Consider the following 16,198-nt stretch of genomic DNA (forward strand, 5'->3'; position numbering starts at 1 on the left):
TCTGTGCTTAGCGTGGAGTCCACTTGACATTCTCTCTCCCCTCTCCCTGCCCTTCCTGCATGTGTGTGCGTGCGCGTGCTCTCTCTCTCGCTAAAATAAAGAAGTCTTTAAAAAAAGAGATGAATATCTCAAAACATTGCCCAGTGAGAACAGTATCTAGAATGACTGGCTGACGGAATGAATGGGGCAGTCGGTCCCTCTGTCTGGGCGCTGTGCTAAGCTCTGGCCTTAAAGAGATGGAAAAGAGAGCAGCTCTGGGACAGGAGATACATAAGTCACTGGGTCCTTCTAGACTGTGTGCTGAACGGGCAGCCGGAAGAGCACAGAGGGCGGCACATGCGTGGGGGGCAAGCCGTGCCCTCCCTCAGGTTTTCCCTTTTTCTGGAGCCTGCACCCACCTTGCTGGCCCTCCTCCCATTGGCCATTCCCTCAGAGGTCTAGTCCAAGCTTGGGCCAGCCCACCTTTCTGTGATCCTCTGCAGCAGAGCCAAAGCAGACTAGAACTTTCAGGAAGACTTGACCAGATGGTTGGAGACAGTCCCAACACCCTCACCCCCAGGAGTCCCGTTCGCTGGTGGCAGGTTGCAGCCTGAATGGGCACAAGTGATGGGTGATGGTCTTTTATACCCGAGAGGGGGGCAGTGGCAGCCCTGTTCTGGCTCAGCTCTGGCCACCCCAAGCTTTCCTGTCCTGGGGCCTGGTATTGCCCGGCTCACTTGCTCCTTAAGACACCTCTAGCGACATTCCTCTCTGCCCATGGGGCTGGTCACGTCACAAGGGATCATGCACAGAAGACAATGTGAGTGGCCTCATGCTGTGGGCATGCCCTGTGCAGCCCCACACAGCCGTGCCCTCTCAGGGCCCCAGCGGGGATATCCCTCTGCCACCAGGCGGTAGCCAGCACAGCTGTCCTCTAGAAGATCTCAGGCGTTAGGGTTACGGAGAGATCCCATCCCAGCTCCAGTCTGGGAGCCCCTCTGCTCTTTATGTCAACTCGGCTGACCTTTATAGAGCCAGGTTTGGGCCTGGGGCTTGACTTTCACTTTGCAAAATGTCTTCAAGGATCATTAGTGTTGTAGCATGCATCAGAAGTCCCTTCCTTTTTAAGGCAGAATAGTGTTCCATGGTGTGGATGGACCGCATTTTGCTTTTCCCTCCATCTGCTGATGGACACTTGGGTTGTTTCCCCTTTTGGCGAACGCTGCTAGGAATACGCGTGTACAAGTATCTGTGTGAGTTTTGGTTATACTCCCGGAGTGGAAAGCAACTGCAGTCTTAACTACTCTGCCTGGGGCACCCCGGTGGCTCAGTCGGTTAAGCATCCAGCTCTTGGTTTCGGCTCAGGTCTTGATCTCAGGGTCATGAGACTGAGCCCCCGGTCAGGCTCCACACTCAGTGTGGAGTCTGCTTGAGGTTCTCTCCCTCTCCCTCTGCCCCTCCCCCTGCTCTCTCTCTCTCTCTTTCAAGTAAATAAATAAATCTGTAACTACTCTGCCTATACTTCCTACAGGGTGCAGGTCATTGCATGAAACATCAAGAGTGGATGGCCGGGGGATGGAGGGCAGCCATGTGCCAGGCACAGAAATGAAATGTCTTTCCTCCTTTAATCCCCACCAGTCCAGTGAGGACTGTGCCCGTGTTGCAGATGGGCTCAGCCACTTCCCAGAGATCACCAGTGATCTGGGGCTTGACCTCAGGCCTGCCTGACTTTAAGGCCAGCACCAGTGAGAGTGATTATTGCAGACTGGAGTTACCAGGGAAGACTTCTTGGAGGCGGGGGCTTGAGCTATGCCTGTAGGGGCCCAGGATACCCTTGACATACCATAGTATACATGCTGGTTGGTTCTGTTGCAAAAGCAACAGAAATTTTGCAGAAACTCTTCTTCACCAGGAGATGAAGTCCAAGTCAAGGCCTTCTCCAGCCCCAGGCCACCTCCCTCCACCCCCACGGCCTTCTGTACTGCCCCATGGCTCCTTTCTCCCTAGGTGTGCTGAAATGATCATCAGCATGGACAGCAACCAGATCCACAGCAAAGACCCTCGCTACGGAGCCAGCCCCCTCCACTGGGCCAAGACCGCGGAGGTAGGCAGCGTCTGAGGGAGAGTGGTGGCTGGGCAGCGGGCGCAGTCCCAGAACCGCATGTTCCTCAGCTGCCTGCAGAAAAGCGGTTCCTGAGATGACTCTGGGGATGGCGCTGTGGGGCTTGATCTCTTAGTGGTCCCGCAGGGGGAGATGACATCCTGGTATCGCTCTGCTGCTCGCCAACACAGTGACAATGTCCCCTCTGTGGTTTCTTTGTGTCTGAATTGGGGGTCCTACAGGCCTGCCTTTGGAGGTGTAAAGTCAGCGAGGTAATGTGTGAGAAAATGCTTTGTAAATTGTCAGACGGAAGGTGGTGTGAAGCTGCTGCTGACTGTATCCACCGAGAGCCTGGCTGGGCAGCTCCCCGGGGGGCCTTCCCTTCGCCCAGCTCCCCCTGGGAGGATGGAGGCCTCTGGTCTCTCCTTGCCAGGAAGCAGAGCTTGGCAGCGCGCTGGATGCCCCCAGGGACTGTGGCCTGTTCTTAAACATGATAGGCCGGGAGGGAGGAGACTACCAACCTCTGCAGGGCTCCTTCTGCTTGCCAGCACCTAGACACCAAGTCAGGCCCTTCTATGTTTCGTTGGTCATTGTCACCACTCTGTGAAGTAGGGACTCTTATCGCAGAAGACAGTACTGAGTGCAGGGGCTGCAGTGACCCACCCAAGCTCGGAGGACCGGGACGAAGTGGGGTTGAGCTTTGGGCTCAGGACTGTCCAGCGCCAAAGGCCAGGCTCCCCAGGGCTGCCGGGTGTAGGGGGGTGTGTTGCCTTGGCCCAGGGAGGGGGTCAGACCTTCGCAGGATCCCAGGGAAGGTCGCAGGGAGTGGGGCAGTTCTGGGGGTTTGCAGAGATGCACGGGGTCCTGTTAACTCCAGGGAAGAACCCAGAAGCCCCTTAAATCAGTCAGTATACCTTCAGCCTTTTGTCCTTTACTTCTGGGGTGCTGATAGCGTGGGCCAAGGTCTATGGCAACCCCCAGAACTAGGGCCTGCCACCTGAGTTCTTGTTGCTAGAGCTTTCCAGAAGCCCAGTTCCCGAGGGACTCTCAGGGAGGAGGTGGCAGCACCTGGGTGTCACCGCCCACTCGGACACGGACCCTGTCTCCCACAGATGGCCCGCATGCTGCTAAAACGGGGCTGCGACGTGAACAGCACCAGCTCCTCGGGCAACACGGCTCTGCACGTGGCCGTGATGCGTAACCGCTTCGACTGTGTCATGGTGTTACTGACCTACGGGGCCAACGCCGACGCCCGCGGGGAGCACGGCAACACCCCGCTGCACCTGGCCATGTCGGTGAGCCTGTGGTCCACCTCTACCCCCACCCCCAGCAGCGCCTGCGAGGTGGGGGGACTGCCTGTCGCTCTCCTCCCGCGGTGCCCTCTTCCTTTCCCACTGCAGGGAGTCTCACCTGAGACGCAGCTTAGACGCTGCCTTCTCCCTCAGGAACCTTCCGTGTCCCCCTCTCAGCCCAAAGTATCATCTCCTTCCTCTGCACTGCAGTCCCTCTCGCCCCGTGCTCCCCATTTAACAAGTACATGGTGTGAGAGGAGAAGTACAGCCCCGGGCGACCCACGTGGCCTTGGGCAAGTCACCTCTTGTCAGCCTCCATTTCCTTATCTGGAAACCGGGGGTGTCGGCACCCACCCGGCAGAGCTGTTGAGAGGGGTGAGTGGCAGACCCTTGGTGACCCCAGGAGGAACACCCAGACGATGTGCAGTCCCTGGCGCCAGTGGGCATCCCTCAGATGTCAGGTCTCCTCCCCCTGCATTATTCGGGGGAAATACTCATCTGCATATTTGTCCCGTCTCCTGGGTGGGACCTAAGCTCCCGGAAGGCAGCGTCTGCCTGTACATCTTGGTAGCCCCACGGTAGGTGTTGGCCACAGTTTTTGGCTTATCATAGAGCATAGTTCCTGCCCTTAAAGCCCCTCCAGTGTGGAGAGACAGCTAGAGTAGGAACATAGTAAATGCAGGGGAGGGAACGTTACTCTGTCAGCAGCGTGTCTGTATGTCTTTCGTGTTCCGTAGCAGTGCCACGTGTACGTAAGTATGTTCAACAGATCTCCGAGCGATGGAATTGGAGCAGCATCTGGAATACGTAAAAGATGTGGATTGAGGACACACTCAGAGACATCCTGTTTTATACCAAAGGCCAGAACCCTGGTGGAGACACTGTTACCTGGGAGGCAGGAACCCTAAATAATACCATGGCCATTTTCAGCACTGAAGGAGCCCTTACAATTTTCTAGTTGGTCAGTTCTCAAAATTTGGGGTCTATGTGGTCCCTTTATACTCTTAGAAAAGAATTATTGAAGATCCCAAAGACTTTTCATTTGTATGGATTTTATCTATATTTACTAGATTGGAGATTAAAAATAAGAAATTTTCAAAACACGAATTCATTTAAAAATAACAATTCACAAATCACAGCGTAACTTCAATAAGTAACGTTTTTACGAAAAACAACTCTGTTTTCTAAAACCTAAAATAATCGAGAAGAGTTGGCATCGTTTTACATTTTTGTGGATCTTTTTAATGCCTGGCCTCAGGGAAGACATACTGATTCTCCTGTCTTCCACTACATTTATCCTGTTGCAATATGTTGTTGACTATATGTTGGAGGATTTGAAGACAATCTGGCGTCGCGTAGATACACAGTTGCGCCTTTCAGAGAATCATGAATATTCTTCAATGCTGCACCCAACCTGGACAAGGGTTAGTTTGTGACAATTGCAAGTGGGCCCTGCAACCACCTCCATGAATTTTTCCCACTTTGTTCCATTAAACACTTTGTTCCATTGGTACCTCTTACCCATGCGTGATTTCAGGTCATCCTTGGAAAATACTGGTTCACTGTGCTTGCATAGAACTGTTGAACCATTTCATTACATGGTATCAAAACCCCACATTTGTAAATATCCCCACCATCTCATCGGAAGAGTCTTTCTGCTTCAGGAAGCTGTCAAGCCCGTCATGGCATATACAAGTGTTCTGGAATTCCCATTTTTGTTTGCAAGCCTGAATCTTTTCTTTGGCACAAAATATTGTCAGTTGTTTTTCTTGAAGTGCCAGGCTCACTGCATTCATTTTTGAGAACATGTCTTCTGCATTCCCAAGGCTAACCCATCGTAGCACGTCAGTCATGATCCCAAGTAAAAATGGCGTTCCAAGAAAAACGTGGTTCTGCTCACAACTCAGTGGCATCCATGCTTTTCCTCAAGATAACAGTTGTGCTTTAGGATGCCACCGAAATGCCTATGCTTTCCATCTTTTTTTTTTTTTTTTTAAGATTTTATTTGTCAGAGAGCACAAGTAGGCAGAGTGGCAGGCAGAGGGAGAAGCAGGGAGCTGAGCAGGGAGCTGAGCAGGGAGCCCGACGTGAGACTCGATCCCAGGACCCTGGGATCATGACCTGAGCTGAAGGCAGATGCTTAACCGCCTGAGCCAGCCAGGCGTCCCGATTTCTCTCCATCTTATGACATGGAGTAGACAGTGTCAAAATTTAATAAAATTAATTCTTACTGATTCATGAAGGACATTCCTAAGGGAAACTGGCTTTTGAATTAACTGGTTGATTTCTTACTGTGAACGAGCAGCGGAGAGGAAAACCACAGCGAGCATTAGTTTGGTGCCACGTCTCACTACGGCACGGGCAGCTTTAGCCATCACTGTTTTCACACCATCGGTGCAAAAGTCAATACAATGCAAAAAGCAAACATCTTGATTTTTTATGAAAGCAGGGTGTTTTGTTTTTTTGTTTTGTTGACTTATCTTTTTTCATAATCTTTACTGCCCAACGTGGGGCTTGAACTCAAGACCCTGAGATCAAGAGCCACACACTCTTCCAATCGAGCCAGCCAGGCGCCCCTGTGAAAACAGTTTGACCTTTGTGAACCCTCCAGAGGGTCTCACACGTTCACGGGGGCCACAGATCGCACTTTGAGAACTGCCAACGTCCCTTGTTTCCCATACCGCAGGTACTTGCGGACCAGCCTCACGGTTTTTGGCACATTAATGAACCACGTTTATATTTACAAACTTAATCATTTCTTGAAGATGCTTTGCCTTTAAACTTACTTAAATTTATTTCGAAGGAAGTGTTCCATCACTACCAAAAGTGGTAAACCAGCGACGCAAAAGAAAGGTAACCAGAACAGAAAATACGTAGCTAATGACGCAAGCTAATGTACATGAACTGTTGTTTGGAAAACTGCATTCTAGACACATCTCTTCCTTCTCTAGGCAGGGAAATTAAGCCCCAGGAAGAGGGAGGTGATAAGACCAGGGCTCTGGTCTCCAGGCAGCCGGTTTATTGGTTTGTCCTAGGAAACCGTGTCCCCCACCCCCCTGCCCAGCCTCCAGATGTTAAGTGCACAGTGCTCTGTGGACGGAGGCTGCCCTTGAAGGCTGCCATTAGGGAGGACGTGTGCTCAGTTACCCCTCCCAAATGGCGTCCGAGACATGATGGGCAGGACAGCCTTCCCTTTCCCTGCTCAGCCTTTGCTGCTGCTCCTGAAGGTGATCAGCAGCTGACCCTTCAGTGTCCCCATGGCTCCTGGGGCAGGGGTCATAGATGCGTTGCTTCCTTGGAGAAGTTGCTGGCGGGGACCGGGGTGAGTCACTCCCAGGTTCTGCCTGGGTTGTTAAGTGGGTGAGGGTTCTGAAGTGTTCCAGCATCTTCTCCCGTGCCCATGAGAGGCCCACCGAGTTGGTGGGCAAAGTGAAAGAGGCTGGCGTCCTTTTTCTCTTCCTTTCCCTGAGCTGTTGCATTTTCCCCTTACTCCATCCCCAACAGAAAGACAACGTGGAGATGATCAAGGCCCTCATAGTGTTTGGGGCAGAGGTGGATACCCCAAATGACTTTGGGGAGACTCCTGCGTTCATAGCTTCCAAGATCAGCAAACGTAAGTGCCCTGTACCCTGGACCAGAGTTGGGCCGGGGTGGGCAGGTGCATGCACTGGGGAGAAGTGTGGTCCCCACCATCAGGCACCAGCGCCCTGTCCGTACCCACCCTTCTTGCTCAAGAGCACCTGGGAGGCTGAGAGGGGAAACTTTCTTCGCCCAAGAACAAGGGCCATCACCAGTAGATGGAGCCCACCAAGGGGCTTGCCAAACGAGTGTCCTCTTCTGTGCGGCCCCCATCCTTCCTCAGGATGCCTGGGCTCCCGGGGAGGTGGGTGAGATATGCAGTAGTGTTAGCCAGTTGCTCCTGCCTGAGGAATTCACCAGTGGAACCACTTGCATGGACAGCTGTGGGTTGATGCATGCACTGCACGAGCGTATGCGCATGCCCCGTGCACGCAGGCTCACCGCGCGCACTGCACGTTCCCCTGGGGAGCCCTGGCAGCAGGGCTGGAAACAGCAGATCATCAGCAGAAGCCTGGGTCCCCTCCGGGGGGCTTTGAGGAGCTGGGGGGTTGGTGTGGGCGCGTAGCTGCTCGTGTGCAGGTACGCACGTGTGCTACTTCTTACAGCGTCTCCGCTCACGAGGGCAAATGCCCCCAGGCTGCTTGGTCCCTTTTAAGCTCTGAAAGGGGCCCTCCATTCAGTGGTTTTGAGAATCACTGAACGTGGAGGCGGGAGTCCTGTTTTCTTTGCTTTTAAAGTAGATTTTAAAAATAATTTATATTAGATATAATTAAGCTCAATCTTGGGTTGTTTTTTTTTTTTAAGGTTTTATTTATTTTTTTTTGAGAGAGAGTGAGTAGGAGCCAAGGGGAGGGGCGGATAGAGAGGGAGACGCAGACTCCCCATTGAGCAGGGAGCCTGATGCGGGACTGATCCCAGAACCCTGAGATCATGACCTGAGCCAAAGGCAGACGCTTCACCGACTGAGCCACCCAGGCACCCTGGGAGTCCTGTTTTCTTGACTGAAAGTGAAGGGAAAGAGGGGGTCCCCAAATACTTGGACTGGGCAACCTCGACCTTCTTCCATAGTCTTGTGGTCGACCTCCGTGCCTTCCCAGGCCTCCGGAAGCTATTTGGCTGTAACAGACTGGAGTCAGCATTCCCCGTCATGGTGGGGTTGGGCCTCCGGGGCGCCTGGTTCCCCCCCATACCCAGGCCACCTGGTAGATGAGAGAGGGGGCCGCGTGTGGAAAGGAGGGGCCTCTCACTTGCGTGTTGACATCATTTGTGATCCTGTGCGATCTCCCCCCTCCCAAACCATGACTAGTTGTCACCAGGAAGACGCTCTTAACTCTGCTGAGAACCGTAGGGGCCGACTACCGCCTCCCAGTCACTCAAGGGCCCCCCTCGGAGCAGTGCTCCTCTACGACACATCACTCCTTCTCCCTGGAAAGATCTCAGCCCCCACCGATCAGCTTAAACAACCTAGGTAGGCCTCCCCCCTGCCACGCTCCCTCCGCTCCAGCCGGTCCCCAGGTGCTGGGATCAGAGCAATCCTGATCCGAAGGAAACGGGGTCCAGGGTAGAAGTTGTTGAAGGGAACAAGGAAGGATGGGGCAGGATTTGTCAGCCTCTGGAGGTAGAACCCAGAGACCTGCCTGGTGGGGGTGGCGGGGGCACGGGGCCTGGCTAATATCCCACAGTCCATGTCTCCTGAGAGAATGCTCTGGACACGGTCTCAGGTCTGGGCATCCCCAGGGCACCCATGAAGGGGTGCACTTTCATGGCCTCTTCTTGTGCCCTGGGAGCTCAGGGTGGGCAGTGAGGAGTGCTGTTGGGGTCGAGAGCCCCCGGCCCTCAGGCTCCAATGAGGTGTGTTTCTGCCATCTGCAGAATCTGTCAGGTCTGGGGCCTGAATGTCCCCTGCTGGCCCCTTTGGTGACCTACAGACCTTTGAACGTGGGCGGACAACCTGCCTCTGCTCCTGTGTGTCCTTGGTGCCCGTGGAGATGGCCCCCAAGGAGATGGGGGCCATTCTCTGGGCTTTCTGTGGGCTGGCCCAAGCAGCGCCCGAGATTGTTCAAGGGTAGGGTCCCCTGAACAGAGCAGTCAGAAACCAATCCTTGGCAAGCCAGTGTTTTCTTTCCCCCCTTGCTGTGGAAGCAGACACCAGCACCTCTAGCCAGGATAGCCCAGCCTAGCGTGGAGTCAGGAGAGGCGGAGCCTGCGGCCACAGTTCCCTTCTGGCTCTGCCCCTCTCCTCCCCTGCCCATCCCCATCCAGGCCCTGGCCCCCCCACCCCATCTTTATCTCTCAATTTTACAGGCAGGCCGTCACCCAAGCCAGGCTGGATGGTGGGCCTGGGGCGCGGCGTCAGATGGGTAATGCCCTGGGCCTCGAGGGGCTGCGGAGCCTGCCGAGCCCCGAGTTAGCTGTAGCTCTAGTTCCCCCTTTTCCCAGCTGCAGGCCAGACACACGCACCCAGCCTTACCACCCTCTCCCTGGCACTCTGGCCACTGCCTCTCCTGGCCAGTCTCCTGCTTATCTCACCCACCCTCTGGCCACATGCCCTGGTGAGGGAGAGGCACCCTGCCTTGCAGCCTGCGTTCTTGCTTTGCTGCTTCTAGACTCTGCACAGTGGTGGGGAGGGCCTGTCGGAAGCTGGATGACATGGCAATGCCGGGCTAGGCAGGAGAGCAGCCAGTCCATCGGGTGGCGGCGGGGTAGGGGGTTTGGGCGCAGAACAGAACGTGGAGGGAGTGGTGGGTGCGGCTGATCTGAGAGGCTGCCGAGGAAGTTTCCAGACATGGGATCAGGATAAGAAGCATCTGGAGAGTGGTTGGTTATCTCCCTTCACTCAGGGACTTAAACCTCAAGGAATGTCCAGACTCAGCCCTTTTGGCTAAATGACCTTGGACGAGTCAGTCCCATAAAGCTCTTGGAGCCTCATCTGGAGATTGGGAGTGAGGGTTCTGGTGATGGTGGTTTCCAGCAGCTCCGCTTGCCCGATGCATGAGAAAACGCTGTGGGAACTGAAGGGCACAGGGCATGGCGGGGGTGCTTGGGCTTCGGGGCTTTGGGAGGAAGGCATCGAGGAGAGTCTGGGAGCTGGCCGGGCGGGGTGGGGGCACTTCCCTGAGCAGTGGGCTCCCCTCTGCATGTTCACCCCAAGGGCCCGGCGGCCCCTGGCTCAGCTGTGTCTTGCTCCTGGCCAGAGGCAGGTGCTCCTGCTGGGGGCAGTCGGGGGAGGGCACAGCCTCAGAGTTGCTCTCAGGGCCCGTGGGATGGTGGGAGCCTGGCACCCGCATGGCCCCGGCCCACCCTGCCCTGTGCCTCGCAGAACTACAGGACATCGTGCACATCTCCCGGTCCCGGAAGCCGGCCTTCATCCTGAGCTCCATGAGGGACGAGAAGCGGACGTAAGTGGAAGAGGGAGGGAGAGTGCACGCACAAGGCCTCTGCTTGGTGCCCCCCAGCAGGCTTGGGGCTCTCGTCTAGTCCACGCCAGGCCCCCACGAGGTAGTTTGCGTCCTCTGTAGTTCACAGCGAAGGGACTGGCTCTTCAGAGAGTCTAGGTCTGCTCTTTCATCAGTGACCATGTGGGCTCGGGGGTCACACGACTCATCGGCTGCAGTCCTGTCCCTTCCCTCCTGACCTTGTCCTGGCGTGTTGGGGAAGATCACCCAGATCCGCTCTGTGATGCTGAGACTGGCTCCCCTGGCTCTACCTGCCCCTTGGCCTGCTCCCCCCACTCCCGGAGCTCGTGGGTGGGCAGGCTTCCCAGCACCTGCTGTACACCCAGGCCCATTCTCAGAGCCAGGCCTGGGTGATGGGCACAAAGCTCAGAAGCCTTGGTCCTTGAGGACAGTCCCTGGGGCTCAGAAACAGGGTCTGCCAGCATCGCAAGTTCCCGGCACAGATGTGCTGGGGATCAACTGTGCTCTCTCTCTCTTCTCCCTTACGTAATAGAGCTGCTTTCTTGTTCTCCGGCTCTCACATGCTCCTAACAGCCCGCCTGGGGAGGGATTAGGACCTTTGTTCCACAGGTGCAGGACCTGAGACCCTGAGACGAGAAGTGCCCTGCTCAAGGTCACACAGTGAGCGTCAGAGGGGAGCCTTGAGCCCGGGTCTTCAGAGCTCACTCCCTTCCTGCTGCTGCAGCCTCTGTCGGGGCACATCTCTAGGGCCGGCTCCTGCCTCCTGTGCAGAAAGCCGCCGAGTCAGCAGAAGCAGCCCCCGCCCCCTGGGCCTAGGGCTACGTGGTGGCAGCCAGTGACTACCTCTCCTTGCCTGAGGGGTTGGCTTCCCCTTAGTAGGTCCCACTCGTTTCCAAGGCCACCCTGTGATGTGCGCCCTGGAGGTGCCCCTGCCCCATCTGCACTCTGGCAGTTCCTGCCACCGCGCCTCCCACGTGTGGACACACACGCACACGCACACACCCGCGCAGGGGCCGAGGAAGGTACCAGAGGGAGGACCGACCTATCCCGGCCAGTAAGAGGAGAGGAGGCAGATTCTCCTGCAGGACCAGGGTAGTTTGCCCCAGCTGGAGTACTCTCCCTACAGGCAAGGCTGAAGCAAGAATCAGGACTTCCCTGCGGGGCCTCACCACAGCGGGCTGTGAGCCCGTCTGGGCTGATGTCTCCTTGTAAGCCCCGCATCCTCAGAAGGGTCCCTCGCATGTCTGCTCCAGCCTCCCTGGTCAGGGGCCCTGCGGGCCTCCGGTGACAGCCCAGCCTCCCTGCCACCCTCTGGGCTTGCTGCAGGGCCTGGAGGTGGGCCGCGCAGGCCTCCTCCATTTACCAGCTGTGTACCGGACGCCTCCTGAGGACGCTGGAAGCACAGCCCTGCACAGAGCAGAGCCGGCCTCTGCCCTCAGGGAGCTTCTGTCCCATCCTGTGCAGGAGGAAACAAAAATGCTTGCTTACGGGAGCCCGAAGTGCTCTACACCAGGGAAGCGGGTGGAGAAAGAGCGAGCTGAGCCCGAGGGTGCTGAAGGCATCAGAGCAGCTGAGATGGAAGGATGAAGAGACCGGAAGGAAGCTTCTGGGTCTGAGCGCAGACCGTGAAAGCCTTCCCCAGGGCAGGGAGCTGGGCATGGCTGGGCCCTGGAGCCGTGTCAGGGCATGTGGCTGAGCAGGTGACTCAGGAGTCAGCAGACCCCGGACCAGGTCCGGCTGCATCCTCTCCCAGTCTTGTGATTCTGGGTGGTCACCTAACCTCTGAGCTCCATTCCTTCATTCTGTCACAGACATGCACGGGCATAGGGAGTGTCTGCCTCCAAGGGGGTTGGGATGTTGGTGTGAATCTCATAGCTCCTGGCACACACAGGTCCTGCTTGCCTGCTCCCTCCTCCCTCGCTGCTCCCACCTGGGAGGACTGTCCTCACCCTCTGGGCCACCGTTACTGGCCAGCTTTATTGTTCATTGCATTTGTCCCCTCCTGAAATACTATACGTTTATTCTTTTTCTGACTGTGCTCCTACCCACCCCCCCGAAAAGGAACCACAGGAGCACGCGAGCTCCACGGGGGGCCTTTCTGCGCTCACAGATGCTCAGGGACGCAGGCCCACAGAAAGTGGGCTGTAACGGGACCTTCTTCTCTCCCACCGCTGTCCCCACCACAGCCACGACCACCTGCTCTGCCTGGACGGAGGGGGCGTGAAGGGCCTCGTCATCATCCAGCTCCTCATCGCCATCGAGAAGGCCTCGGGCGTCGCCACCAAGGACCTCTTTGACTGGGTGGCAGGGACCAGCACGGGGGGCATCCTGGCCCTGGCCATTCTGCACAGTGAGGGCAGGCCCCTGGGCGGTGGGGACAGGGCAGGGTGCGGTTGGGATCTGCCCTCAGATTGCACTCAGTTTCTTTTCAGAGCTTTTCAAAGAGGGCCGTTGGTGGGGGGAGGGCCTGAAAGCCCTTTGTGGGGGCGGCTGAGGGCATTGGGGTGCGAGGCTGGAAAGAGAAGGGCTGGGGGGTGGGCTGGGGGTGGAGGCCCTCCCCTCCATGGGGGACAGAACGAACCTTTTTCTGTAGGAAGCATTTTTACATCAGTCGCCTCTACCCCTCTTCCCACAGCCTTGTGAGGCAGGCCCCCCGGGGCCTCCGAAGCACTGGAAATAAGGAAAACCATTCGGAGGGTGGGTGCAATGGGTGGTGTCAGGAAGGAGGAGCCACGGAGTCATAGGGTGCCAGAGCCCTAGTCAGTGTGCCTTGTTTACCCATGGGGCAATTCAGGCCGTGGGCGGAGAGGGGTGACCCAAAGTCCCACAGCCCAGCCATGGGGTTGCTGCGGCTAGGACAGTTCTTAGACACCCAGCCCAGCACTTCCCAAGGCCACAGGGCACCCACGCATCACAGCTTCCCGGAGGTGACAGAGGTGCCTCGCTTACCGGACAGCCTTCTAGGTAGTTCTTTTCTTCACTCAAGCAATGTCCCCTTTGTGGAGCTGTCTGGGCTGCCTGATGCCTGTGGGGGGCCCTTCCAGAGCCAGCTACTGCCCAGACAAGAATGGTCCTCTGCCTTGGCCTCCCTGACCTGCCATCCCTGCCCAAGTGCCTGGCGATTCCAGGCTCTCCAGTGCACCCCCCAGGTCTGAAGGCATGGGGAGGTGACCCTCTGGCCCCAGGCCAGGCCTGTGCTGGGCAGTGGGGTCGTGGGGCTGAGGCAGGTGCATGCCCCCGCTCAAGGAGCCCCAGTCCCATGGGAAAGCCGCGGGCATCTGGGCTCACTGTGTGAGGAGGCCATCGCCCCGCAGTTCAGGGTGTCAGGGACATGAGGCAGCCAGTCCGGGAGGCGGCTGAGAGCAGCGTCCCGTGGGGCTCTGGGAAGAGGATTAGCAGTCGGCAGCTTCTGGGACTTCCCTCCCCTGGCCTCAGGGGCCCCACAGCCCCTCTCTGGTCTCCAGTTCCTGCCTTCCATGAGAGAAAAGCTGTCTTGGATCTCTGTCTGCCCAGTGGGGCGTGAGGTCTGGCGGCGGAGGTCCTAGCCGCCTCCAGAAAGAGTCACTTCCTTCTTCAGACTCCTGGGGGCTATGGAAGGGATTTGAGAAGTCAGCTAGTTCAGCCTCTCGTAAGAGCAGACACTCCCCTCTCCGCAGCCCCCCTGCTCGCACAGCCCTGGCCCGAGTGAGGTGCAGCCTGCCCTTTGATGCTGCCTGTCCTCAGAGGCCCACGGGACACTGGTCCTTCTATTCTGAGCCAAACGGGGTAGATCTCATTAGTCTTACAAGCTCTTAGACTTTTGGGGCCCCTCCTTAAGGAGAAGACAACATTGTGAATACAGAATTAAGGGCAGAGCCTCGGGGCTGCTGACGGGGATTTCTGCCTCTGTGGGAAGCTGCCAAGGAGAGGCCCAGGAGCCCCAGCTGGGTTAAGTGCGTGCGTAAAGCCAGACCCCTGCTGCCACCCCCTGCCCCTGCTGGCCTCCCTTCCTGCAGCTGTCAGGGCGCAGCCCTTGTGTCTCCCCCACCTTGTTCCTAGGCAAGTCCATGGCCTACATGCGGGGTGTGTACTTTCGCATGAAGGATGAGGTGTTCCGGGGCTCGCGGCCCTACGAGTCGGGGCCCCTGGAGGAGTTCCTGAAGCGTGAGTTTGGGGAGCACACCAAGATGACTGACGTCAAGAAACCCAAGTAAGCCGCCTCAGCGGGAGCACTGTGGCTGTGGCCCCAGCCGGGCAGCCCTTCTGCTGTTCTGGGGGGGCAGAGGGCTCCCCACCCCGGTCTGGTGAAAGTGGAGGTGAGGGGGCGACCAGCAGCTCCTCCCAGTTGGGCCAGGGCCTTCTGGAAAACACTGTTGCGGGACACCCCCCACCTGGGGCTGCTGTGTTCCCATCCGGACGGCACATCTCTGGGGGTAGAGGGGGTCACTTCTCGTCCGCCACATACCCGGAACCTTTCTGCTGAGTGGGGCCGTGCCCCAGGCATTGTGTGTGCGTGTGCGTGTGTGTGTACAGGGGTGTTGAAGGGGGCCACCGCCAGGTGGAAAGGCCGGTGAGCCATTTGCAATCTGGTTGGGAGATAAGTGACCTGAAAAATGACAGCTGTGCAAGGCTGCAGGTGTTTGAGACGTTCCAGAAGGGCCTACAGCACAACTGCTGCTTTGTAGTACTCCCCAGCCCGGGATTACTTTATTGTTCATTTCTTGCCTGTGTCTGTCACCTGCCAGACCTGAGCTCCCTGCGGCAGGAACACGGCTGCCTTGTTTTCTCTGCAGTCCCAGCACTGCCCCAGAGCAGGGCACTGAGAAGTGTTCGTGTGCTGAGAGAGGGAGGACTGAGGACTGAGGGCGAGGTGGTCAGGGGGAGCTTCCTGGAGGTAGTGATGTATAAGCGAGGCCTAGTGGGCTAGGGAGGATTTCTTTTCATAATGAAGCTTTTTTTCTTTTTCTTTTTTTTTCCTTTAAGAATAATGCATAGTCTTTAGGAAAATACAGAACATAAAAAAGAAAATATCATTCATGTCATAAAAACCAAAAGATAATGTTTTAAAAACATTTTTGTGTATCGTATCCTAGACATTTTCTCTCTCTTAAATGGTGAAATAGAACATACATTTAGAAAAGTACATAAACCAGTTCAATGAATAATTATAAAGCCAACAGCCACATAACCACCGGCCAAGTCCCAAAGCCCGTTGAGCACGTCCCCAGCCCCTTCGCAGCTCCTGCCCTGCTGCCCCCCGGGGAGCCGCTCTCCCGACGGGTGTGAAGTGGATTTCCTGGATTGATTTCTTTTCTTTCTTTCTTTTTTCTTTTTCTTTTTCTTTCTTTCTTTCTTTCTTTCTTTCTTTCTTTCTTTCTTTCTTTCTTTCTTTCTTCTCTTTTTTTCTTCCTTCCTTCCTTCCTTCCTTCCTTTTCTTTTTTTCGTTTTTTTTGGGGGGGAGAGAGGGGTGGGGAGGGGTAGAGGGAGAGAGAATCTCAAGCAGTCTCCACACCCAGTGTGAGCCCAAAGAACTGCTCAATCTAAGGACCCTGAGATCATGACCTGAGCTGACATCAAGAGTCAGATGCTTAACTGACTGAGCCACTCAGGCGCTCCTACTGTTTATATGCTTTAAAGGCTGTTTGCATTTCCTCTTTTGTAAAGTTCCTATTCAAGTGTTTTGCCTATTTTTGGTAAAATTAGGTTGTGGGATTTGGGGGTTAAAAGGTATTTTTGTATGTATGTGTTAGATTTTAAAGTAATCTCTACACCCAATGTGGGGCTCGAACCCACAACCCCAAGGTGTTAAGAGGCTCCTTTTTTATTTCTTTTTTAAAGATTCACTTATTTAT

General features: G+C 56.0%; 1 protein-coding gene across 7 annotated transcripts in view; it reads left to right on the plus strand.

Annotated features, from left to right (window-relative positions):
* PLA2G6 (phospholipase A2 group VI) overlaps positions 1–16,198 on the plus strand; it is a 57,458-nt gene that overhangs the window by 30,763 nt on the left and 10,497 nt on the right. For 6 of the 7 annotated variants that reach the window (XR_006776456.2, XR_006776457.2, XM_045779557.2 and 3 more), the window contains 7 exons: positions 1,987–2,083; positions 3,193–3,375; positions 6,877–6,985; positions 8,258–8,419; positions 10,271–10,349; positions 12,554–12,717; positions 14,406–14,556. Coding sequence is in view for 5 of the 7 variants with exons in the window: in XM_045779557.2 (XP_045635513.1) it covers positions 1,987–2,083; positions 3,193–3,375; positions 6,877–6,985; positions 8,258–8,419; positions 10,271–10,349; positions 12,554–12,717; positions 14,406–14,556 (945 nt within the window). In the remaining 2 variants the exon portion in view is untranslated. The remainder of the gene's footprint in view (positions 1–1,986; positions 2,084–3,192; positions 3,376–6,876; positions 6,986–8,257; positions 8,420–10,270; positions 10,350–12,553; positions 12,718–14,405; positions 14,557–16,198) is intronic. The other variant, XM_045779559.2, reaches the window with a different exon arrangement.

This window comes from Ursus americanus, chromosome 17, assembly GCF_024610735.1.
Source record: "Ursus americanus isolate L20-20 chromosome 17, mUrsAme1.1.p, whole genome shotgun sequence".
Classification (NCBI taxonomy): Eukaryota; Metazoa; Chordata; class Mammalia; order Carnivora; family Ursidae; genus Ursus; species Ursus americanus.